The sequence below is a fragment of the Theropithecus gelada genome, chromosome 16, assembly GCF_003255815.1.
Source record: "Theropithecus gelada isolate Dixy chromosome 16, Tgel_1.0, whole genome shotgun sequence".
NCBI lineage: Eukaryota > Metazoa > Chordata > Mammalia > Primates > Cercopithecidae > Theropithecus > Theropithecus gelada.
Genome location: NC_037684.1, coordinates 66,984,449 through 67,008,521, shown reverse-complemented (window position 1 = coordinate 67,008,521; position 24,073 = coordinate 66,984,449). Strand labels below are relative to the sequence as shown.

General features: G+C 40.9%; 2 protein-coding genes across 4 annotated transcripts in view; one reads left to right on the top strand and one right to left on the bottom strand.

The window, feature by feature from the left end:
* Positions 1-8,767, bottom strand: part of ADPRM (ADP-ribose/CDP-alcohol diphosphatase, manganese dependent) — a 14,253-nt gene extending 5,486 nt beyond the window's left edge. The window contains exons 1-2 of the mRNA XM_025362574.1: positions 8,678-8,767; positions 542-1,159 (exon numbers count right to left, since the gene is read on the bottom strand). Of these exons, the coding sequence (XP_025218359.1) occupies positions 542-1,142 (601 nt within the window). The 5' untranslated portion in view covers positions 1,143-1,159; positions 8,678-8,767. The remainder of the gene's footprint in view (positions 1-541; positions 1,160-8,677) is intronic.
* Positions 8,371-24,073, top strand: LOC112609624 (protein SCO1 homolog, mitochondrial). Of its 3 annotated transcripts, none has more exons than XM_025362576.1 (6): positions 8,371-9,116; positions 10,861-10,951; positions 13,713-13,817; positions 14,709-14,801; positions 17,525-17,640; positions 23,186-24,073. In XM_025362576.1, exons 1-6 carry the CDS (start codon positions 8,838-8,840, stop codon positions 23,318-23,320), a joined length of 819 nt encoding a protein of 272 aa, XP_025218361.1. In that variant the 5' UTR covers positions 8,371-8,837; the 3' UTR covers positions 23,321-24,073. The 3 variants fall into 3 exon arrangements, with proteins under 3 accessions (XP_025218361.1, XP_025218360.1, XP_025218362.1); XM_025362575.1 differs by having other exon boundaries at positions 13,713-13,910; XM_025362577.1 differs by having other exon boundaries at positions 8,818-9,116; positions 10,858-10,951; positions 13,713-13,910.

Below are 24,073 nucleotides of genomic sequence, written 5' to 3'. Positions count from 1 at the left end.
TTTTTCCCTCAGTCTGCTAACTCCCTATGCCCATTCTTTCCCAGGGAGACTCCTCCTTGTCATTTAGGTCTCAGCTTAAGTATCTTTCTCCTTGGAGAGGCTTTCCCTAATCACCTAATCTAAAATAGTAACCCTAATCCTTTTCCACAACACTCTATAACATGATATGCTATTTCCTTGGCAGCACTTATGACCATGGAAATAATCTTGTTTCTGTTTCATTTATCATGTCTTGCCCACTTACTGTGTTTGCTCCCTCCATTCCATCCATCAAAAAAGTTAATATTGTTAGTATTGTTTACAGCTCAGAATAGCTACCTCTGGAAAAAGTGCCCAGCCTAGAATAGGCATTTAAAATATCTGTTAATCAATCTTGAATAAGCTGTAACCAATCCATGTGAGAGCAGGCTTGTGAGAAATCCTGACCCTGAACAAGTGACAATATTCTTTTACCTTAATTGTCCATCTTCCTGCTGAATAAAAGGTAGTTGAAGAATTTAAAGACAATCTATTAGATTCTCAGCTCAAAGGAATAATTCACCTTGAGGACTATTCAGTTCCGTATTTGGATTGTGCTCCCTCAATATCTTCATACACTGCTCGTATTTTGGAGAAGACTGATCCATGCCCAAGACACTCAAGTCATACGCATCAAGTAAAACGAACCGGAATTTAGGGAATGGTACAAAATGATAAGCATAATAATCCTCTGAAGGCATGGTCTCGGGATGTTGTACGATCTGATCTTCTAGAAACTTAGTGTTAAGTTTAGAGTGTGTTAAATACTCTCTACTGAAGTTATAGAATTCGTGGTTTCCCCATGTATGATGAACTGGCACTTTAAGCCTCTTGAATGTGTCCATAACAAGTTCTAGGGACTTTTTGGATGCATTATACTGTGCATTATATCCATCGATGATATCTCCAAGCTGAAGGACACAACAGGGCGTGCTGCTTTCATTATTCCAGTCTTCAATGGCGCCCTGTAAGTGAAGAAGACTATGTCTGTAGTATCGCCGCCTGGTTCCTTGGAAATTAAAGCCATCTTCTAAGTCAGCATATTGAACATCTGCAATAACGCCAAAGGAGAAAAGACGCTCTGAACTCTCACTTAGGGCTTCAGGGCTGGGTTTATCATCCATAACCTCCAAACAGGTTTCTAAATAAACTAAAGTAAAAAAAGACAGCTAAATTATAAACGTTTTAATTCCTCAATTTCACTGCAGAAAATGATAAAGGGAATGTTAAAGGTTAATTCATTAGACAGCTTGGTACAGGAAAAAGTACATGGGCTTTAGAGTCCAACAGTCTTAGGTCTAAACTACTAACCATCTAAAACACTCGCTTTCTCTTCTGGAAAACAGATAATCTCTTTCAGAAGAGTAACAATTTACAAAAGGTACTATCCTATCAATAAATAGACATTCTAATGCTAATAAAGTCCAATTTAAGTCTGGAACAATTGCTGATTTTTAAGAAATATTCACTTTAAACACACACACACCTGTCCCACAAACACCAAATAATTCTATCAAAAACTTCAAGATTATTATTTTTTTAAGAAAGCTGTATATTACATTCATTCACTGTATGTACTTTGCAAGATTCCTATTATGGGTTATTTTGTGTCAGGCTGAATCTTTGCTCTTCCTTGGTGGGTAGGTCACCCAAAATAAGTTTCTCATATTTTATATCTGAAGTAATAGGTGAGGGGGAGGCAATGCAGATATGAAAGGAGAGGAATAATTTGAAACAACAATAACAAAAACATCCAGCACAAAAACCAACTGACGTGACTATTATCATTTCTGTGAGCAGTGGTTCCTGGTTCTTCAATAGTTGGGATTAAAATTTGCTTTTTTTGTTTGTGGTTTTTTTTGTTATTTTTTTTTTTTTGCATGGTCTCACTATGCTGCCCAGGCTGGTCTTGGACCCAAGCAGTCCTTCCACCTCAGCCTCCCAAGTAGCTGGGATTACAGGTAGGAGACACCACACCAGCCCTGGATCCTAATTTGAACCAGGGTTTTTTTTTTCTTTTAAACTTGAATATTAACCTACCCCACATCAAAACAGAAAAGATGAAATCTTTTCTTCTTATAAATGATCTCTGCCCTGCCTCAGTGGCCAAAAAGAGCAAGATTTAACCTTGAAAAAACTATTATTCGATTGTTTAAACTGTAAATTATAATCTCTTAAATGAGCCCAGAACGCTAATGATTCAAACAAAAATCAAAGGCCAAGATCCTAAATTGTCAACAATTTTTGTCATAAAGACTATAGTAATAAACTGTTGCTGTGGTGTCTGAATTATTTAAAACCTAAAAATTCATTTGTCTTTCCAAAATTACTTTCAGACTCCTCATCTCTAGTCATTTGACAAATGTATCTACAGAGTTCCTACTGAAACCTCTACGGACATGTAAAATCCCAACTCTAAGAGTACTCCTATAACAACTCTAAGAGTACTCCTACAACAACTCTAAGAGTACTCCTACAACAACTCTAAGAGTACTCCTACAACAACTCTAAGAGTACTCCTACAACAACTCTAAGAGTACTCCTATAAGAGATGAAAACAACTCCACAATTGGAATAAGGATAAGACTTCAGTTTGACTTATCTGAGAATTAGGGGCCTCTTTTCATCCTAAAACTGTTGTTACTAATGATACACTCTTTAATCCACCTAATTATGAGTTTCAGCTACTTTCTTCCTTAATCTGGTTGGGCATATCTAGCCCTAAAATAGGTAACAGCACCAGAAAGAGATGGAAATCCTTACACATGGTGTTCTCATACTTTTTTTAATTTGCCCACTTCTTCCTGCAGTCCCCATCTGAAAATCTCATTAGATATCAAGTCAGTAAGTATGTATGAGGGTGTGTAAATTAGAGGTAATCTGATTGGAAAAGCGGGTAACTTCAATAAATTACAGGAAATACAAAAATCCATCTAAGTCAGTTTAAAAATCTCTAGCCTTATGTTAGGTTTCAAATATTTGCGATTCCAAGTTCAGATTAATAGAAGAATCAAATCAGAAGATAACTTAGCAAGTATATAACATGAATATTATCACCAAGGTTAAGAGAAAACTATTTCTGGGGGGTGATCTTATCCCCTGCCAAGTGAGCTTGTTTTTGTCTTTAAATTCAGAGCCTTTATGGTGACAATATGTGTTGTGGATCTCCTCGAGGGGATTTAGTCCCAATGAATTGGATCTTCTCTCCAGAAGACAGCTGTTATTTTTGCCTACCCAGCATTCATTTCCTGTTCTTAAGGTGACAGCACCCCAATTTTTCTCTAGGCATTTTTCCAATTTCCCACTCTCAGTTCTTGTGGTCTGACCTCCATCTCCATTCACCAGCTGGGGAAGTGAAATCGCAGACACATGGCCCAGACCTGGCCAATAAAAGCCCAGTTTCCTCTGGCCAGTTAGGGGTAGGCATGCAACTCAAGCTAGGTCACAATAAGCATCAGCCCTGGGACAGGCGCTGGCACTACTAGCAAAATTTGTCACTGTCTCCTATGCTGATAAACTAAGGCTTCAATTTTTGGAGAAAAATGAACGGACAAGAAATCCAACACAGAAGGAAACAATTCTGAATGATGGAAAGACAGAGATTTCTGAAAACATTAGTTGAATACCTAAATTCACCTGTCCCTGCTAGAACAATCTCTGGTCATTTAGTTACACATATCAGCACATAAATTCTCCTGGGCTTAAAGCTAAATCAAATGTATTTTCTGTCATTGATACAAAAATCCTCTCAAATACACCTTCCACTGGAACACAGTTTAGTTTAGAAAAACTCAAGGCTATCCTAAGAACTGGCAATTTTTAAGGAAAGTTAATGTGGAGAGAAGCACCAAGGGGCACACTTCAAAATAGCAATGTGTTCTGGGGGAAAAAGAGAGATCCAAAGTGTTGAATATACACGGCTTTTAAAAATAAGGTTAGTATCCCTTTATCCAAAATGCTTGGGACCAGAAGTATTTTAGATTTCGAACTTTTTCAGATTTTGGAATATACTTAACAGTTGAGCATTCCTGATCTGAAAATCCAAAATCCAAAATGCTCCAATGAACATTTCCTTTGAGCTTTATGTTGGTGCTCAAGTTTCTGATTTGGGGGCATTTCAGATTTCAGAAACACATTCAGGGAAGACAGTCAGGATCAGAAGTGAGTATGTCAGGGCAAAAAGAACCAGGTGGTTAGGGAACTGACTCTCCTAGCGAGTTTAGCCTTTCCTTTCTTGGTTCAGGGAGATGTTGGGGGAGCTCAGAAAGATTGGTCCTGGTGAACAGAGAGATCAAAAACTCAAAGCCACCTCCAGTGAGGAAATTTAGAATTAATAAGCATTCTAATGTCAGAAAGTTTTTCAAAATAGCTCCCTCCCTCCACCAAATACAGACACACAAAAAAAATCATGAGTAGAGGATAATTGTTGAAGCTAGGAATGGGTGCAAGAGGTTTATTCTAACTACTTTTATGTGTGTTTAAAAATGTATATATAGGCCGGGCACGGTGGCTCACACCTGTAATCCCAGCACTTTGGGAGGCCGAGGCGGGCGGATCACGAGGTCAGGAGATCGAGACCATCCTGGCTAACATGGTGAAACCCCATCTCTACTAAAAAATACAAAAATTAGCTGGGTGTGGGGGCAGGCATCTGTAGTCCCAGCTACTCAGGACGCTGAGGTAGGAGAATGGCATGAATCCGGGAGGCGGAGCTGGCAGTGAACAGAGATGGTGCTACTGCACTCCAGCCTGGGCAACAGAGCGAGACTCTATCTCAAAAAAAAAAAAAAAAATTATAAAGTTAAAAAAAAAATTCAAAAATTTAGAGAAAATCAAACCTGGAAAAATTAGAAGACCTAAGGAAATATTTCGCTTTTGAATAGAAAGGAGAATGGCAAGTTTTTAGTGAACTTTGTTTTCAAAGTCTGCCTGCACCATTTATTATATGCTACATTATCTAAGTTTTAAAGAGGTATTATAAAGTGCTGAAAGCTGCTTTGAAAGGAAAGACCCAGAACTGAATTATAGTCCTTGTGTTTCCTGGAGCAAAATAACCTTCAACACGTTATTGTGAGCTTCAACTGAGTTCTGATCACAGTAAACTATTACTTTGTAAATCTCTGTAAACCATAAAGTACTATATGCATGTTAAGAAAATAATTTTAGGCCGGGCGCGGTGGCTCAAGCCTGTAATCCCAGCACTTTGGGAGGCCGAGACGGGCGGATCACGAGGTCAGGAGATCGAGACCATCCTGGCTAACATGGTGAAACCCCGTCTCTACTAAAAATACAAAAAACTAGCCGGGCGTGGTGGCGGGCGCCTGTAGTCCCAGCTACTCGGAGGCTGAGGCAGGAGAATGGCGTGAACCTGGGAGGCGGAGCTTGCAGTGAGCCGAGATCGCGCCACTGCACTCCAGCCTGGGTGACACAGCGCGAGACTCCGTCTCAAAAAAAAAAAAAAAAAAAAAAAAAAGGAAAATAATTTTAAAATTATATATCTGAAAATCTGTCTAATGAGCCTCAGATAATTGAAACTACTGCAACATTTTAATAGAAGAGAATAATGTAGAAAAGTTTGTAAGAGTTGCTCTCAAAATTCCCATCAAGTCATGGTACAGGGTAAGTAGCCAGCATTTTGAGAAAACCACCTTAGGCATAAGAGAATTTTTTTTTTTTTTTTTCTTCTCTGAGACAGGGTCTGGCTCTGTTGCCTGTTGCCCAGGCTGGAGTGCAGTGGTACAATCACGGCTCACTGTAGCCTCGACTTCCTGGGCTCAAGTGATCCTCCCAATTCAGCCTCCCTGGTAGCTAGGACTACAGGCATGTACCACCACACTTGGCTTTTTTGGGGGGCTTTTTTCTTTTGTTTTTGTAGAGATAGGGTTTTGCCATGTTGTCCAGGCTGGTCTCAAGCTCCTGAGCTCAAGTGATCCACCTGCCTCAGGCCTCCCATATCCAAGGATGCTTAATTACTGAAAAGTTGCTACAAGATCATACTAATAAAACTTCTCCAATACTTAAGATCGGCAGAAGGCTGAAGTTCCTTGTGGAAAGCCTTCAAGCATCAATAATGAACTTGTAAAAGAAGTAGCTCTATCCTGAAAAAAGTATGTTTCCTTCACTCTATTGTCAAAGGTGAAGGGGGCAGCAGGGGAAGTCTAGAGATTAATAAAGGAGACTCTGTTAAGAGAAACTACTGTTAACAGAGGCTCCTAGCCTAAGGGTGCAGCAGACGTTTTCTATGCAGAGAGCATACCAAAAGGAAACTTAAGTCGGGGCAGGAAATGTTTGTGGTTAGGAGTTAGGCCCAAGGGGCAGGGGTCTGGAACAAAAATGCAGTAAACACATTAGGGTGCTGGGAAGTTCACAAAAAGTTAGGGCCTAGCTGTCCCAGTCAAACCAGCCTAAAGTTATGTCAAGAACAAAATCTGATCACTATTGATAGAACCAATATCAGATGATACTAATCCATGCCCTGCTTCTCTCAAGAAAAATATCTAAATTGGGGCCGGGTACAGTGGCTCACGCCTGTAATCTAGCACTTTGGGAGGCTGAGGTGGGCGGATCACATCAGGAAACTGAGACTGTCCTGGCTAACACGATGAAACACTGTCTCTACCAAAAATACATTAAAAAAAAAAAAATTAGCCAGGCTGGTGGCACGCGCCTGTAGTCCCAGCTACTTGGGAGGATGAAGGAGGAGAATCACTTGAACCCAGGAGGCAGAGGTTGCAGTGAGCTGAGATCGCACCACTGCACACTCCAGCCTGGGTGACAGAGGGAGACTACGTCTCAAAAAACAAAAAGAAAGAAAAGAAAAAAGAAAAATATCTAACTTGGAAAACAAAACATAAACCTCATTTGTTAACTTTGGTGGTTTCACAGCAGTAATAAAAGTGATAAGGATATACACGATAACACTGTAGGCACCTTCTGACACTAAGGTTTCATGGGTCCTTGCCATCAGGCTCAGGTGTTACTAGCAATTCATCCAAAATGCAGTTATAAAACACCTACTTTGAGTCAGGAACTATTTTATTTTTATTTTATTTATTTTTTAGAGGCATAATCTTGCTTTGTTGCCTAGACTGGAATGCAGTGGCCTGATCACAGCTCACTGCAGTTTCAAACTCCTAGGCTCCAGCGATCCACTCACCTCCGCCTCCCAAAATGATGGCATTACAGGCGGGAGCCACCACATCTGGCCCCAAGAACTGTTTTCAATGATAGTATTTTATTTAATATTATAAAATTAATATGAAGAAGTTGCTACTAAAAGAAGCACTTTAGCAAATAAAATTTAATAGATGAGCTAGAAACACTGACTTCAATCTTAATTTGGGTGTCTGATCAGGTAACCTACAATTGGGCAATTAGAGATGAACAATACTTTTTGTATGCTATTTGCCTGACTACACAAGGTACTTTTATGTCTTTTTGTCAATTACAGGAAAAAATTATCCCTGGGCAAACAAATACACAAAGATAAAAGAGTAAAAATCTTACCCACGGGCAACTTTAAGATAGAAAAAAAATAGTTTGATTAACGACTTGAAGTGCTGAACAAACATTTAAGAACTCTGGCAGAAATTTCTGAAAATCCTAGTCCAACCAACAATCAAAAAACACAGGTAACAGGATGCTCCGTTACTGGGTTAGAGAGCAGCACAGTTGGCTAGTATGGCCAATTCATAGAAAACAAGCAAACCAACCATGCTCTGGTCCAGCACTCACCAGAGCACGAGTTTCTCCTACTCGGTGTCGGTCCCTTGGGGGGAAAAAAAAAAGCCACACAGGAGCGAGATCTGTAGTTAAGTCATTAGAGGTTTTTGCAAAGCAACCACCGAGGTAGGGGCGGGGAGGAAGTGGTTAATATTGCGGATCTTAAAGATTATAAGGCAGATGGAATGAAGTTAGACTTGCACAAGGAACGAAAAACATACGGATACTCTTGGCCTCATTGGTAAGGAACATAAGCAGTTCCAGACGAGGAACCCGTAACAAACTTCAAATCACGAAACTTTAGGAAGCAAGGGAGTCCGTGAGAGTATTTTAAGAAACTGGGGCCCAGAAAGACTAAGTTAAGGGACGGGATATCATGCCATCTACACTTCTTTATACACTGCTATGCTTTATTAATTAGGGTACAATATAATATTAAATAACTAGAAGCGCTGGGCATTTAAAGTTCTTCCAGACCACCCAAACCACTCAAATTATCCTAATTAGCAATTTTTTTTTTTTAAGTTACAGATTATTTCAATTGCAATGGGTCGGTTTCTATTTCAAAGATGTAAAAGAGTCAACAATCTTGCACTTCCTCTTGGCCGGCAAGACGACGTTGACAAAGTCGGCCAGACAAGGAAGGGTTACGGGGGCTGCCTAGTCCTGTGGGTTTCTAGGCAGTGTGTTCTCTCTTCCGAGGTTGGGGTGTCCCCGGGGCGAGGAGCTGGCTGTGGTCACCTAAGCCCCCGACCAAGGCGGCGCGCCCCCAGCGCTTGGGGCCGCCTTGCCTCGGCCCAGCCGCCCACCTGGACCCCTAAGGTATCCCCCTTTCGTGGCTCCGCGGTCCCGTGGCACCGCGGTCCCGTGGCACCGCGGTCCCGTGGCACCGCCCAGCCCGCGCCGGACCCGCCTCCAGCCGCAAGGAACTACCTACCGTGCGCCGGCCCCTGAGCTGAAAGGATCCTGACTACGGGATAAGCAACCGCGCCACCAACGAGCGGGACGGACAGAGCGGCTCCTTCAGACTTCCGGAGGAAGCGAAACGTTACCGGAAATCGCGGGGAGGGTCAAAGGATACCGGGTCTCCGAAGTTCATGGCGATGCTGGTGCTAGTACCCGGACGAGTTATGCGGCCTCTGGGTGGCCAACTTTGGCGCTTCTTGCCTCGCGGACTCGAGCTTTGGGGCCCAGCCGAGGGGACTGCGAGAGTCTTGCTGAGGCAGTTCTGCGCGCAGCAAGGGGATGTGTGGCGTGCCTCGGGGCTCCTTGGCTACTGCTTAGGAACCCGGCCCCTCAGCACGGCGAGGCCGCCACCCCCACCCCCGTGGTCGGAGAAGGGCCCCAGAGACTCCACGCGCCCCTCGAAGCCCGGGGTGAGTGCACATCTGGAACCCTTCTGGTGCTCGTCGCTGCTGTCGGCCAGCCCAGCCGCCACATCCCACTTGATCGTAACTAAACTCAAACACTAACTACTCCGCCTCCCTTAAAGTTGTCCTCAGCTTGGGCGCCTTACCTGCGTCATGGAATTTCATCCTGCATTTCCCGTGCTTTGCCGGTAGTCCCAGTTCTCCAGAGAGAACTTGAGACCTTACTTACACCCTCTCCACGTGGCTGGATGCCCGGACTTGGATTTTATGTTAGCGTTTCCACCAAAAAAAAAAAATAAATAAGTTTCAGATTTTCTTTTTTTTTCTTTTCTTTTTTTTTTTTTTTGAGACGGAGTCTCGCTCTGTCACCCGGGCTGGAGTGCAGTGGCCGGATCTCAGCTCACTGCAAGCTCCGCCTCCCGGGTTCACGCCATTCTCCTGCCTCAGCCTCCCGAGTAGCTGGGACTACAGGCGCCGCCACCACGCCCGGCTAGTTTTTTGTATTTTTTAAGTAGAGACGGGGTTTCACCGTGTTAGCCAGGATGGTCTCGATCTCCTGACCTCGTGATCCGCCCGCCTCGGCCTCCCAAAGTGCTGGGATTACAGGCTTGAGCCACCGCGCCCGGCCAGTTTCAGATTTTCTTAAGGGTGTGAACCTAAAGTTGACTGTGATTGAGGAGTCAGAGGACTTTTATAATTTGTCACTTGAGCCTCATCGAGAGTTCCATGTATACGTTGAAATTGAAACAAAAAATGGAACTTAGTTATGTGTGGATGTGCTTTTTCTTGGGGTTCTCTCGAGTTCCGGTTCTGACCCAGAAAGAACTTGAGAGCCACTATTCTGTGGTAAAAGAAGTGGGTTTTCGGAGCTGCGGGAAGGTTAATGAGTTAGGCCTAGTTGGCCAGCTTCTTCCTCATTTGGGGAGTTGAATAAGGGTACAAAGAAATAATGGCAGTAATTTGCGGGAAGCTCCACTTTTAGATGCCTCTTGTACTTTGGCTTTGTTACTTCTGGAAGCTAGAGTTAGGTTAACCTCCCAAATTTCGTTTGGTTTGTTTATATTCTCAGTATCAGCATAAACAGATAATGGTTTTTTGTGTGTGTGTGTTTGGATTTTTGGTTTTTATTTTGTTTTGAGACGGAGTTTTGCTCTGTTGCCCAGGCTGGAGTGCAGTGGCCCGATCTCGGCCCACTGCAACCTCCGCCTCCCCGGTTCAAGCGATTCTCCTGCCTCAGCCTCCCACGTAGCTGGGTTTAGAGGGACCCGCTACCACGCCCGGCTAATTTTTGTATTTTTAGCGGAGATGGGATTTCACCATGTTGGCCATGCTGGTCTCAAACTCCAGACCTCAGGTGATCCACCCGCCTCGGCCTCCCAAAGTGCTGGGATTACAGGTGTGACCCACGACGCCGGGCCATAATTGGTTTTTAAGTCAGGATTGGAGCCAGGGTCACACATTGTAACAATCATGGTACTTGAGGTTGTATTTTTGTTTGTTTGGTTTTTAAACATGAAGAGAAACTGACTTAGGGAACTTTCCCTTGGAGATGACTGTCTTTGTAATTCAGATCCCAGACCTAACTGCATCCACAGAAACTTTGAGCATTTTCTCATCCCTGAAACATTTTGCACATTTAACAACATCATGGCCTGTGTGTATATTTATTAAAAACTACTGTCATAAGTTTATATGGTTAAATATTTGCATCTTACTAGAATTTTTATGTTTGAAATCCCTGCCCTAGTAGCCTGTTTCCTGGAAGTCTTTAGCAATCACATTTGCTATTGGAGGAGCTTTACTGGCTGGAATGAGGTACATGAAGAAAGAAAAGGCAGAGAGTAAGTAGCTGTCATCTGCTCAGCCCTAAATAAAGTTCTTCCTGGCTATGGACTAACACCTTTTTCGTTGTTTTTAAGCTTTTTGTTTTGAAACAACTTTAGATTTACCAAAAAAATTGCAAAGATAGCATAGGTTCTATATACCTTTCACCCAGCTTCCCCTAATGTTAACATCTTATATAACCATGGCACATTTTTCATAACTAAGAAATTTAAAATGGCACACAACTATTAAATTACAGCTTCTATTTGGATTTCACTTGTTTTTCTATCAGTGTCTTTTATCTGTTCCAGGACCCAAGCTAGGATACCACTGCATAAGAGTGTTAAAAGATATACTGTGGATAGATTTGACTGGGCAAGATGAAATCTGGAGGGTACAAAGATGACTAAGATGCACTCCAGCCTTTGAGGTGCACACGGCAGGGAAACTGACACAGAAGTAAAGGATTTTACTAGATGCGGTTCTGCCAGGCCAGAAGGAAGCTTAGCATGTTCTGAGAGCAAAAGCGAGGCCCAGCCTTGGGATTTGAGAAGGCTTCCCAGGGATCAGGCAAGGAGCATGGTGCGAGTAGATATTGCATGCCCTCTGTGGATGAGGGAGTGGTGAAGAGAGCCTGGTCAGGAAATGCCAGGAACTACTCTGGATTAGCATCTTGAAATATTTAGAAATTGTTTATAAGAACTTTGTATTTTAGTGAATATCCTAGGACTTCTCTAAGATTTGGTTTAGAGGTTTTAGGTAAATCTTTAAAGTATTGCTTAAATCTTTCCCATTCTTTGGAGTCTCTTTTGATAACATTATAGACAAAGGCCAATGATTAAATCTGGGAATTCATAGGCTTTGGGAACTTAGCAGTGTAAGTTTTGTACTGATATACGTGTATATATATATATCTCTCTCTCAGACTTTTTGGCATAATAAGTAGTATTGGTAAGATTTTCATAGTCTAATAAGCAGTAAGTTCCTTTAGTTTCACAAAGAAAAGCTAGGAAAGTTGTGGCAGGAAAATTCTAGAATATGGAGGCTTTTTTTGACTTTAGTTTGGAATTTCAAGTGCAATTCTAACGTTTGTTTTATTTTAAAAAATGTGTTATGAAATAATCTTAAAACTCTTCCTAAATAATTTGAGAGTATTTATTTGCCGACATGTTGCCTCATCAGCTCCAAACACTTTTTGGTGTATTTCCTACAAACAAGGACCTTCTCGAACGTAACCACGATACAACCATCAAAATTAGAAAATTAACACTGATGTTTTGCTACTGTTCAGTCTTCAGACAGGGTTTTGTTTGTTTGGTTGGTTTTTGAGACAGAGTTTTGCTCCTGTTGCCCAGGCTGGATTACAGTTCAGTCTTCCAAGTTTTGCTACTTGACGTTTTTCATAGCAAAAGACATCCGTTTCATCCGTTTCAGAACCACACCACCTTGTACCTAGTTGTTCACCTTAGCCTCCTTCATCTGTAACAATTTCCCAGACTTCACCTGACCCCCACGATCTTGACAGCTTTGACAGTTACAGGAGAGTTATTTTGCAGACTGCCTCTGAGCTTGGATTTGTCTGATGTTTCCTCATTCAGGTCATTCGGGTTGTTCAACTTTGGCAGGAATATCACAAAAGTGATGCTGTGTTCTCCTTGCATCTGGTCAGATACCACATAGTACCAGTTGTCCCATTACTGATAGTGTCCAGTTTGATCACTTGATTAATGTGTGTCTAACAGGTTTTCTACTGAAAAGTTACTCATGTAATTAATGGTCTTTCGTGATTTGTATTAGCATATGTATACTTAAATATTCTGTTCCCCATCACACTATCAATGCATTCGTTTCTTTATATCTGTGGACTTGTTTGCTGTATATTCATTCAGTTTCAATCCATAGTCTCTTTATTTTGATGCCCAAGTTGTCCCAGATTGATCAGCCGTGGCCCCCTTGCAGCAGGCTTCTGTGGCTTTGACATGTTCTCTGAGTTCCGCTTTCCTTCTGCCACAACAAGAGGTTCCAGCCTCATTTTCCACTTTCTTTGCCGCAACCCTGGTATCAGCCATTTCTCCAAAAAGCTGTTTCCTTTTAGTCAGGAATGATATTTAGAAGTCAGGTTCTGGGCTCATCGTTCTTGGAGTGTGTCTGCTCCCTGGTCCTCTCAGTGGACATGGTGAGAAAATAGATGTATTTATGTATATCTATATTTATTTTTTATCTATATAGATAGAAGCTCACACTAGTACCTCCAGTGTGTTTCCAGTACTACAGGGTTCAGCCTAGCTTTCTTCCTCTCCATAGTTGATTCCATTTCCTATTGTAACTCTCTTGTCTTTAATATATTCATTTATTTCATCAATTTCCTGTGTGTAACTAAGGTCCCATCGCCACTCTCACCTCGCCACGCAGGATCAGACTCCATATGCCAGGCCACCCACCGTACCCCACTTGGGTTCAGACATGCAGCTGTAGGCCACTGCAGCCCCTCCCTGCCCCCAGCATGGACACACCTAATGGCTTAGGACTGAATTGTTCCTGAAAAAGAAGAAATATTGTTTCCTTTTTTACAACATACCATAGTAGTTCATTTGATTTTGTTTTAATGTTTCGTGCTTATTTTTCTCAAAAGATTTTTTTAGCTTCTTGAAAACAAACTAGTTTTTCCACATTTTGTGCCCCCACCGGGAGTAACATAGTACTGGCCATATGTCAGGTATTTGAGTACCTCTGATTAAACTGACTTTTTTTTGGTGTGTATGTTTGTGTCTCCTTAAGAGTTAGAGAAGGAACGGCAGCGACAGATCGGCAAGCCTTTACTTGGCGGACCCTTTTCCCTCACAACTCATACTGGGGAGCATAAAACTGACAAGGACTACTTGGGTCAGTGGTTATTGATTTATTTTGGCTTCACTCATTGCCCTGATGTCTGTCCAGAAGAACTAGAAAAGATGATTCAAGTCGTGGATGAAATAGGTAAGAAAGCCGTCACTAACTATACAAAGTATATGTTTACTTAATGTTACTAGGTTTTTCACATTCTCGTATTATTGTTAGGTGGGGTTTTGCATTTATGTGATTTGTAAGAACATAAAATCTCAGCATTTGGCTTGTTTGTTGCTTTGAGTCTTGTGACCTTATTCTCCACTGAAGGAAGCTTGTTTTGATGTGAAATGTTAGATCACTTAAAAATGTCAGTGTGTCTCCCTTAACTCGGCTTTTGTTTTCCTTCTTTTATTGCATCAGTGAGGCCGCCATTGCCTCTTCCCCACTGATTGTGACAATTAAATTAGGAAATCTTTGCAATGGTTTGCAGTCTGTGGCATTTTACTGATACCAGTAAGAAGGAAGGGTGCCTCCATAAAGTGTATCATTTCAGGATATTCAGTTCTTATTAACAGTTTACCTTCTTGCCCTTGAGACATGGTGGGAGTGAAAAAAACTACAGATACTGGAGTGGATTAAGAGATAAGATAGCCACATGATATTATCCAGGGGAAGAACACTTACGCGCTGGCGCAGGCAGTTGACAGGATATGTAACCTTGTATTATCCACCACAGACAATACTACTGTGTATGAGTCTGCTCCTCCTAAAGGCCATCCCATCCCCATTCCCTTCCCCGTCGTCTTCCTCTTCACCTGAATGTTAAGATGTCCGTCTGTTTTCGAAACACCTAGCTGTCCAGCACGTCCTCTACTCTACTGTTATTGCTGGTTTTCTTTGTCTTTCCCCTTAGGGTGTGAATACGGACTAATTGGAACTCTCTTTCAGATAGCATTACAACTCTGCCAGATCTAACTCCACTTTTCATCAGCATTGACCCAGAGAGGGACACAAAAGAAGCCATCGCAAAGTATGTGAAAGGTATGTTTTTTAAATCATACTTTACATTTATTTAGCTTTAAAGTTTTTGGAATATCAGTTCATTTGAACCTTACAGTGCCTTGTGAAATAGGACAAATGGTATTATCACCAATTTTATGGGCAAATAAAAAGATGAAGCTAGGAATTATTACTGTGGATAGTCAGGGCATAAGTAAGAAACGGGTTTCTCAATTCCTGATGCAGTGCTCTTTATGTTTTGTCACAGAGAAAGGATTTGAACTTGGCCTTCATGTATCAACTAAGTTAATCAAGCCTTGAGTTGAGAGTAAGGACACATTGCTTCTAATTCCAGCGCTGTAACTCATTCTCTTCTTGGTAAAATTAGGACAAACATATATTCTGGAAGTATGTTCATTGGGAGATTAAAGATGAATAATTAAATATAAACATATTTTGAACTCAGCACATGTTTTATAAATTTAAAACATTTGCTGTGACAGGCCAGGCATGGTGGCTTATGCCTGTAATCCCAGCACTTTGGGAGACCAAGGTGGGCAGATCACCTTAAGTCAGGAGTTTGAGACCAGCCTGGCCAACATGGTGAAACCCCGTCTCTAGAAAATACAAAAATTAGCCAGGCGTGGTGCTGCGCGCCTATAATCCCAGCTACTTGGGAGGCTGAGGCAGGAGAATTGTGTGAACCCGGGAGGCGGAGGTCGCAGTGAGCGGACATAACGCCACTGAACTCCAGCCTGGGCAACAGAACTAGACTCTGTCTTAAAAATAAATAAAACATTTACTATGACAAACACGTAACTATTGTTTAATTGACGCATAACAGTTGTACGTATTTATGGGGTACAGAGTCCCTCTCCTCCCCTATCCTTTCCAGCCTCTAGTGTCCACAGTTCTTCTCTCTACTTCTATGAGATCAACTTTTTTAGCTTCTGCATATGAATATGAACATGCAGTATTTATCTTTCTGTGCCTGACTTTTTTCATTTAACATATTAGTAGTATCCTCCAGGCTCATCTCCATTGCCACAAATGACAGGATTTCATTCTTTCATATGGCTGGGTAGTATTCCATGATGTATGTATACCGCATTTTCTTTATCCATTCACCTGTTGATGAGTACTGTTGGATTTCATATCTTGGCTATTGTGATTAGTGCTGTAGTAAACATGGGAATGCAGACGTTTCTTCAATATACTGTTTTCATCTCCTTTGGATATATACCCAATAGGGAGATTCCTGGATTGTATTGCAGTTCTGTTTTTAGTTTCTTGAGGAACCTCCATACTGCTGTCCACAATGGTTATACTAATTTACATTTCCATCAACAGTGTGTATGAGGTATCTTTGTTCTGAATCATTGTCAGCATTGGTTATTTTTTTGTATTTTTGGTGATAGTCATTCAAATTGGGATGATACCTAATTGTGGTTTTGGTTTGCGTTTCCCTGGTGTTTGGTGATGTTGAGCATTTTTTCATATACTTGTTGGCCATTTGTATGCCTTCTTTTGAGAAATGCCTATTTAGATCATTTGCCCTTTTAAAAAATGTTATTTTTGTTTTTGCTTTTGAGTTGATTGAGTTCCTTGTACATTCTGGATATTACTCCCTAGTCAGATGAATAGTGTGCACATATTTTCTCCCATTCTTCAGGTTGTCTCTTCCTTCTGTTTATTGTTTCCTTTGCTGCGCAGAAGCTTTTTGTTTTGATATAATCCCATTTGCCTATTTTTGCTTTTGTTGCCTGTGCTCTATAAAATTTTGCCTTGTCTACAAAATTTTTTCCCAGATTAATGTCCTGAAGTGTTTCCCCTATGTTTTCTTCTACTAACTTTATAGTTTCAGGTCTTACATTTGTCTTTCCAACATTTATATTTGATTTTTGTATATGATAAAAATAGGGATGTAGTTTCAGCACCGTGTCTTGAAGAGACTGTCCTTTCCCAGTGTATGTTTTTGGTGTCTGTGTCAGAAATCAGTTGGCTTAATTTCTCGGTTCTCTATTCTGTTCCCATCGGTCTGTGTGTCTGTTTTTATGCCAGTACCCTGCTGTTTTGTTTACTATGGCTTTGTACTATGTTTTGAAGTCAGGTAGTGTGATCCTGCCAGCTTTGTTCTTTTTTATTAAGATTGCCTTGGCTATTAGGGGTCTGTTGTGGTTTTATAGGAATTTTAGGATTGTTTTTTCTGCTTCTAAGGAAGGTATTACTTTCAATGGAGGAATTTCAATCAAACATCTCTGTATGCTGTTTAAAAGCTGTTAGGCACTTTTAAAGACTACAAATTATAGTAGAATTGAGAGTGGATGCTTAGGGTCTAATTCAGCTGTGAGAGTGGGCAAGTTTAATTTCTCTAGACTCAAGTTCAGCATATGTGCTTAAAAATCAGGAATCTGAATTTTAATTATGTTAACATTGATTTAATAACTGGTTAAAAGCACTAAAGAATAGTTTTATATTTATATTTATTATATGACACATTCAAATACATGTCTTCTAAAACTTTGAGGTTATTTAAAAATATGTTTTATGAAGGATCTGCTGTATGTATAATTACTTCTAACACATTTATTAAAGTATAATTGACATGCAATAAAGTATAGGTATTTGAAGTATATAATTAGTTGCCTTTTGTAACTGAAACCATCCCACAGTCAAGAAAATGAATATACCTGTTACCCTCAAAAGTTTTCCTTTGCCCTTTTTAACCCCTGTCAGTTTCACTGTCTGTCTCATTTTTTATTTAGAATTTTCTCCCAAACTGGTTGGCTTGACTGGCACGAGAGAAGAAGTCGATCAAGTGGCCAGAGCATACAGAGTGTATTACAGCCCTGGCCCCAAGGATGAAGATGAAGACTACATAGTGAGTAAATGCTCCAGTTTTAACCCATGGATCAGCTCCCAGATCCCAAATAGTCATAAGACTTTCAATGACTGACTGGCTTCTGAGAAGAGAGAAAACCTAAGATTATTGCAGAGTCCTTAGGAATTTTTTTTTTTTTTTTGAGACAGAGTCTCACTCTGTTGTCCAGGCTGGAGTGCAGTGGCACGATCTTGGCTCACTGCAACCTCGCCTCCCAGATTAAAACAATTCTCCTACCTCAGCCTCCCGAGTAGCTGGGATTACAGGTGCGTGTCACCACACCTGGCTACTTTTTTATATTTTTTGGGAGAGACGAGGTTTCACCATGTTGGCCAGGCTGATCTCGAACTCCTGGCCTTTCCCACCTCAGCCTCCCAAACTGCTGAGATTACAGGCGGGAGCCACTGCCCCCAGCCTCCTTAGGAATTTTGAATATTTGAAAGGATAATATAAGCATGTTTTTTACTTTTTATTTATTTTTGAGATGGAGTCTCACTCCATCACCCAGGCTGGAGTGCAGTGGTATGATCTCGGCTCACTTCGACCTCCGCCTCCCGGATTCAAGCAGTTCTCCTCCCTCAGTCTCTCGCGTAGCTGAGATTACCCTGTGATTACCGGCGTGCGCCCACCCATGCCCAGCTGATTCTTGTAATTTTAGTAGGGAAGGAGTTTTGTCATGTTGGCCAGGCGAGGCCAAGAGGTCTGGAATTCCTGACCTCAGGTGATCTGCGCTGCTCACCTCAGCTTCCCAAAGTGCTGAGATGACAGGCCTGAGCCGCTGCGCCCAGCCAGAAGCACGCTTTTTAAAAGATGATTGTTTGATTTGTATTCACTATTCTGATAATTCAGTTGCCTGTTTTTCTCTTATAGTGACATATAGAATTTTAGGGCAATTTAAAACCAGATACTTGGGTGCCATGTTGTAAATAAAGAGAAGCCGTCATTTGGAACAACACTTATTTCGAAGAGATTGTATTGGTTCTCACTGTGTCCCCAGTATAGAGGTATCAGAAATTGTTCTTTTGGAGAACCAGTTTTAGGCCATGGAGAACTGCATTTTTAGGTTGAATGAGAATTCTGAAAAGCAAAAGATAAAAGGTTTATTTGCCCATTGACTATATGCGTTGGACAGTTAGGTGTTAAATGTGTGCTTTTTAATGACAAGGAACAGAAATTCTGTTGTACTGGTGTCGCTCTTATATGAACTATCCTCATACTCATCAGCACTGCCCCAGAAGCCTTAGGGTCATGCCCGAGTTACTGTGTTTCTTTTCTTGTCAGTGGTTTCACAGGGAAGCACCAAAAACGGGCATTAGCACCACCATGATCCACCAATTTTCTTCTCAATTTGGACATTTTTCTCCTGTCACATTAAGAGTCGGCATTGTATTTTAGCATTATTTCAGTTGTTTTCTTAGTTGTCACACTCTGGTTTTTCTATAATGTTGTTTGGGCAGGGTAATCGTAAGATCTTTCTAGCTGTGAAGCTGTCTCTCTAGAAAGAAAGATGGCCAAGACCCTGAATCACTGATCCAGCAGCTCCCCATGGCCCGTCCGAAGAGTGAGACGCAGAGCGGGTGGGATGTCTCAGTGCAGTGCTTTGTCTCGACAGCCAGCCGTGGTTCCTCTGTCCCTTTGAACCTGGAACACGTGTGCCCCTGGAGCCTACAGCCGAAATTAAAAGCAAGCTTCTGGCCCGTTTGCCTTAATTCAGCCTACACAGTAATCTTGTCTTCCAGTTGTGCTGCCTTGTAGAATTAGGGAAACTTGGATTCCTTGGAGCAAAAGATGAGAAACATGAGCATTTTTCCTTAAGCCTTAATTGTAAGGAAAGTAGAGGGACCCTCCTCTGTTTTCCTCTTGCTGCTCTAGCAGAATAAGAGAAGTGCAGAGAGCCACAGTGACCGAGAGAGGAAACCATAGGAAAAGGACTTTCCAGACTTCTTTTTTACAGAGAGTTGTGTTAACTGGTTTGGAGTTTATCTGATGATGACAGCAGGAATACATGAGCTCATCAGTCTGATTTCCAGCATTAAATGAGTTATATTAAGTTGTTTAAATGTAGACAGTCCTAAACTAGGTAACACTCCATAGTCTTATGCTTAGAACTCATAACTCAGAGTCAGAAAGTCATAAATCAGAAAGAAGTTGTACAAGTAAACCCAAACAGCCTGCAAAACTTAAACTGAAAACATTCAGTTACAGTGACAAGAGATTTTGCTGAAACCAAAGTGCTGCTCACGGCAGGAAGGGGGTTACGGTCAGACTGCTGTCACATACCCAGCGCTACTCAACTGCCCCTCTGCATTTTCTACTTAAAATACTTTGAAACCTTTCATTGTGTAGCCTGCCTTGCCTGTTTAGTATTGATGTGGCAAGAATGTATCATATTCATGTCTGCCTGTAACAGCAGTGGACAGCTAGGTGCCAGTGAGATCATGAAGCAAATACAAGCCTGGGCACTGAAATTTATACTCACAACACAGATAATCCAGAATATGGATATTCATTTTTTTAATTACAAATGAAAACGAAAATATGTAAGTCTTATGGAGACTTCTTGGACCTTGTAGAATGTATCTTTGGCCCCATTTTTAGAAATACTGGCCTACTGCTATAAGAATTTGACTTCTGATGAAATTCGATGGGGAATTCATTGCTGTACATTTGCTAAACATCCAATAGGGGGAGACACTCTCCAGCTTCTTAGGCTTTTCATTAGTGTGACTTCAGTCCCTTGAGGTCACAGATTTTCATCCATAAGACAGTTTGGGAAACTTCTATTAACATTTAAGGACCTGCAGAAAGTAAGGGGGTACCTTTAAGGTTAACGTTGAGATGTAATGGAATGAAATTTTCTTAATCTGAAACAACAGCAACAAAAGGTAAGCTTCTGGCTTTTGAGTGCACTCTTCAGACTGATCGAACTGGGTATACCAAATATTTGGGATTCCATAGAAAGCTGGATCTGCACATTATTGTATTTTTTATATATAATAATTATTATATAGGTATTAGTTAGAAAGTACTGTTGAAAAAAGAATACAAATGGCTTTCAAACCTAAATGTTCAGTTTCCTAATTAAAAAAATGTGAATTGTATAATGAGGTAACATTTTTCTTTTAGCTCAGCAGTGGTCAGGAAATTTGAAAACATTGTCAACATTGGAGAAACAGGAAATACACTGGAGGAGTGAATTTGGAACAGCAGGCTCTCCCATGCATTGTTGATAGGAATTAAACTCATACACCCTCTTAGAGGGCAATTTAACAGTGTCTCTCACATTTAAAGTGATACACTTTTTAGCCCAGAGATTCTACCTTTTGGACTTTATCCTACAAATATACCCTATGGCATTGTAAAGAGAAAAGACTGAAAATCCAGTAACCATTTTTTAACCACTGTGTATAATCTGATATAGAACAATGTCCAATATATTGTTAAATGAGAAAGCAGGTACTCTATAATATATTGTTACTTGTGTATTAAAAAAATAAGTGGAAGTGGATATATACACATAGTAGATGCAGAGAATTTCTCTGGAAGGATACAGAAGGAACTGGTGACATTGGTTCCCTTTAAAGGGAACTGAGGCACTCTGGGTGTGAGGATGGGGAGGGACATTTTCATTGTATAAATTTACTAGATATTCCTTTTCTATGTGCATATATTACCTTTTCAAAACGTAACTCACACTAAAACGTAACTTGCACGCTAAAAAAACTGAGTTACTGCCCTCCACTAGAATTGGAGCTAGAGGCAACACAGTGATAAAAGTTGGTGGACTTTAAAACTGGACAGATTCTAGCTTTTAAAGTTAGGCCTGGCACTTAGCAATTATATAATTTACTCTCTCCAGCCTGTGATGCCATTTGTAGAGGAGGAGAATACCTGTTTCATGGCTTAAGATGACATGTGAAAGAATCTGTCAGTTAATGCTAGTGTCCTTTTTCTATACAAGGAAGTACTAGAACTTGGAAGACCTCTATATTAGAATAAATGTCAATTTGCTCTGTCACAACCCAAAGGAATATTGAGGAGTGACCTGACAAGTTGAACAGATACAGATAAAACGATGTTTTTGTTGTGTACTACAAGGTAATTTATATTGAGAACACTCAGAAAATAAGTCCCACATACTGTAATTTGTTTTTTTAACAGAGAATAGAGGAAAGGAAGAAATAGGGAGAAAGAGTGATGTAAGCTACAGAGTAAGGCTTGAAGAGAGAACTGGAGACTGACTTCTGATTTCTGTGTCAATTGTGTGGAGAAATAGAGCTCCCCGTGTTGCTCCGACAGTGAACTGCCCCGCAGCACTTGAGATCCAGTTGTTGGCGCTCTTTTGGTGCACATTCTTTCCTTATGCGGGGAGCAGGTGCTCTTTCCATTTGCTGTCTGAAGAATGCGTGTATAAAAGATAATACCCTCACAGACATATGATGCATGCTGGGGTATATTTGGGCAGTGTCTCCAGTTTGGTATTTGTAATCACATTCCTGTCTTTCTTTGTCTTGCCAAATAGCAATCAAGCCTGCAATAAATTCCAAGGACTCTTAAGTGCCAAATCTCACTTGAAATTGGGTTTTATGGAAGTGTCTAACTAAAAAAACTGGTGACTAATCTTAGTTAAAGTTAGAGCTGGGACCGTTTTAGGACTTTGCTGGGAAAATGGATGCTGAGTTTCAGATGACTCTGTGGTTGGGGGGAGCAGCATTTACGCTCCCGAGGATTTGCTTTCCAGGTGATTTTTAAGATGACTCCGTGAGTTGGCGGTGGGGGCTGGGGGGCTGGGGAAGGGCAGCATTTATGGCTTCTGAAGGTTTGCTTTCCAGGTGATGGATTGATTTCAGACAGGATTATTCAGTGGAGGAGACAAAAATTGCCTTGGGGAGAAAAATGTTTCTTTTCCTGTTTCTGTTTGAATTACTGATATCAAAACTAAATATTGTTCAACTTTATAGATTATTTAAACTTGTGATTAGTTTTCTGATTTCTTCTCATAAAGCATGGTAAGCAGAATTTTGGCGGTAATGAACGACAACCAGTTCTTTCTAAAACATAAAGGAATAAACCCAAGAACTTACGAAAGAAAGCAGTTTTTCACCAACACTTAATTCCATGTGATGTCTGTAACATGTTTAGGGTCTGAGGAGATACCTTACTCAAAAATGAAGGTACTTTTCAACAGCATTGCTATTCCACAAATATTGACTGCTTTATGAAAGCCTGCAGCAGCTATTTCTTAGAAGGTGAATTCTTTTCTCAGAGAGTGTGTGAGTAAATGTGTTAAGGATTAAACCAAAAGAATTTCAGGTTCTAGCTGTGACAAGCAATAACCAGTGCAGATGTTTAGGACACAAAAGATTTTAGACAATTTTTGTTAGGAATTTGCTATAATAGGCTTAAGCCTATTCCATGAATAATAGATGCTACAAAGGTTATTTAAGCATGAATGTAAAGTTCTCTTATCTTGCAGGATACATTCAGTAAAATAAGCAGCTTATTTTGGTAATCTTTGTCACACTCTCCCCGCTTTTCTCTGCAGGTGGATCACACAATAATAATGTACTTGGTTGGACCAGATGGTGAGTTCCTAGATTATTTTGGCCAGAACAAGAGGAAGGGAGAAATAGCTGCTTCAATTGTCGCACACATGAGGCCTTACAGGAAAAAGAGCTAGCCAAAGCAGTGTTGCTGGATGCAGTATTCTCTTGCTAAGAGGAAGGAAACTTTGTCTCGCCTAGGAGCTTATATAAATATAAACATATATACATGCAGTCTACAGAAAGGCCTTCATATCATGAGAACACTTCTGTTTTGGATGGGGATGCTTGCGTTCAACCAAAATTGATTCTTGGAACTGTAAAGTTTACAACCCAAAGTCAGAGGACCAAGTTAAAGTGAAGCCAGTAAAGAACCCACCTGCGGAAAGGACACGGCGGGGCGAGGCACAGCCAGTGCATTTCTGCCTGCAAACAGGCCCTTCCAGCAGCTTTCCTGCCTCTCCATTGTCTTGGACCCTTGCTCAGAGAGCTGTGGGACTGAATTTCATGGAAAAGAATATAATTTTCGTAGTGCTCTTGCTTGCCTCTTCTTGAGTTCTCTGCTCTTCTGAGCTCTTGGTGGCTAATAACAGATTACGGTCTCTGCCATTCAGAGTTGATACTTGAAAACTTTAGTTTTCCTTATTAATGAATATCACTATCGGATTTGACTAATGAAGAGGAAATCTATCATTTGGGGGAAAAAAACATCAGTTTGATGTCTCCAGGGGGTCTTTTGTGTGATTTTTAGCTAAGTGGTGTGCCAGGGTTTCCATGACATACCCAATGAAAATAAAGAGGATATTGATCATGGGTGTGACGCTGAGTACCTCTCTGCATATACTGAATTGTACTTTGTGTAAAATAAACATACTCGATTCTGCTGTTCA

Coding starts and splice junctions, on each gene's coding strand:
- LOC112609624 (XM_025362575.1), top strand. CDS start 8,838: ATGGCGATGCTGGTGCTAGTACCCGGACGAGTTATGCGGCCTCTGGGT. Junction 13,911..14,708: donor TCAAGTCGTGGATGAAATAG/GTAAGAAAGCCG, acceptor ACTCTCTTTCAG/ATAGCATTACAACTCTGCCA. Junction 14,802..17,524: donor CATCGCAAAGTATGTGAAAG/GTATGTTTTTTA, acceptor TTTTTTATTTAG/AATTTTCTCCCAAACTGGTT.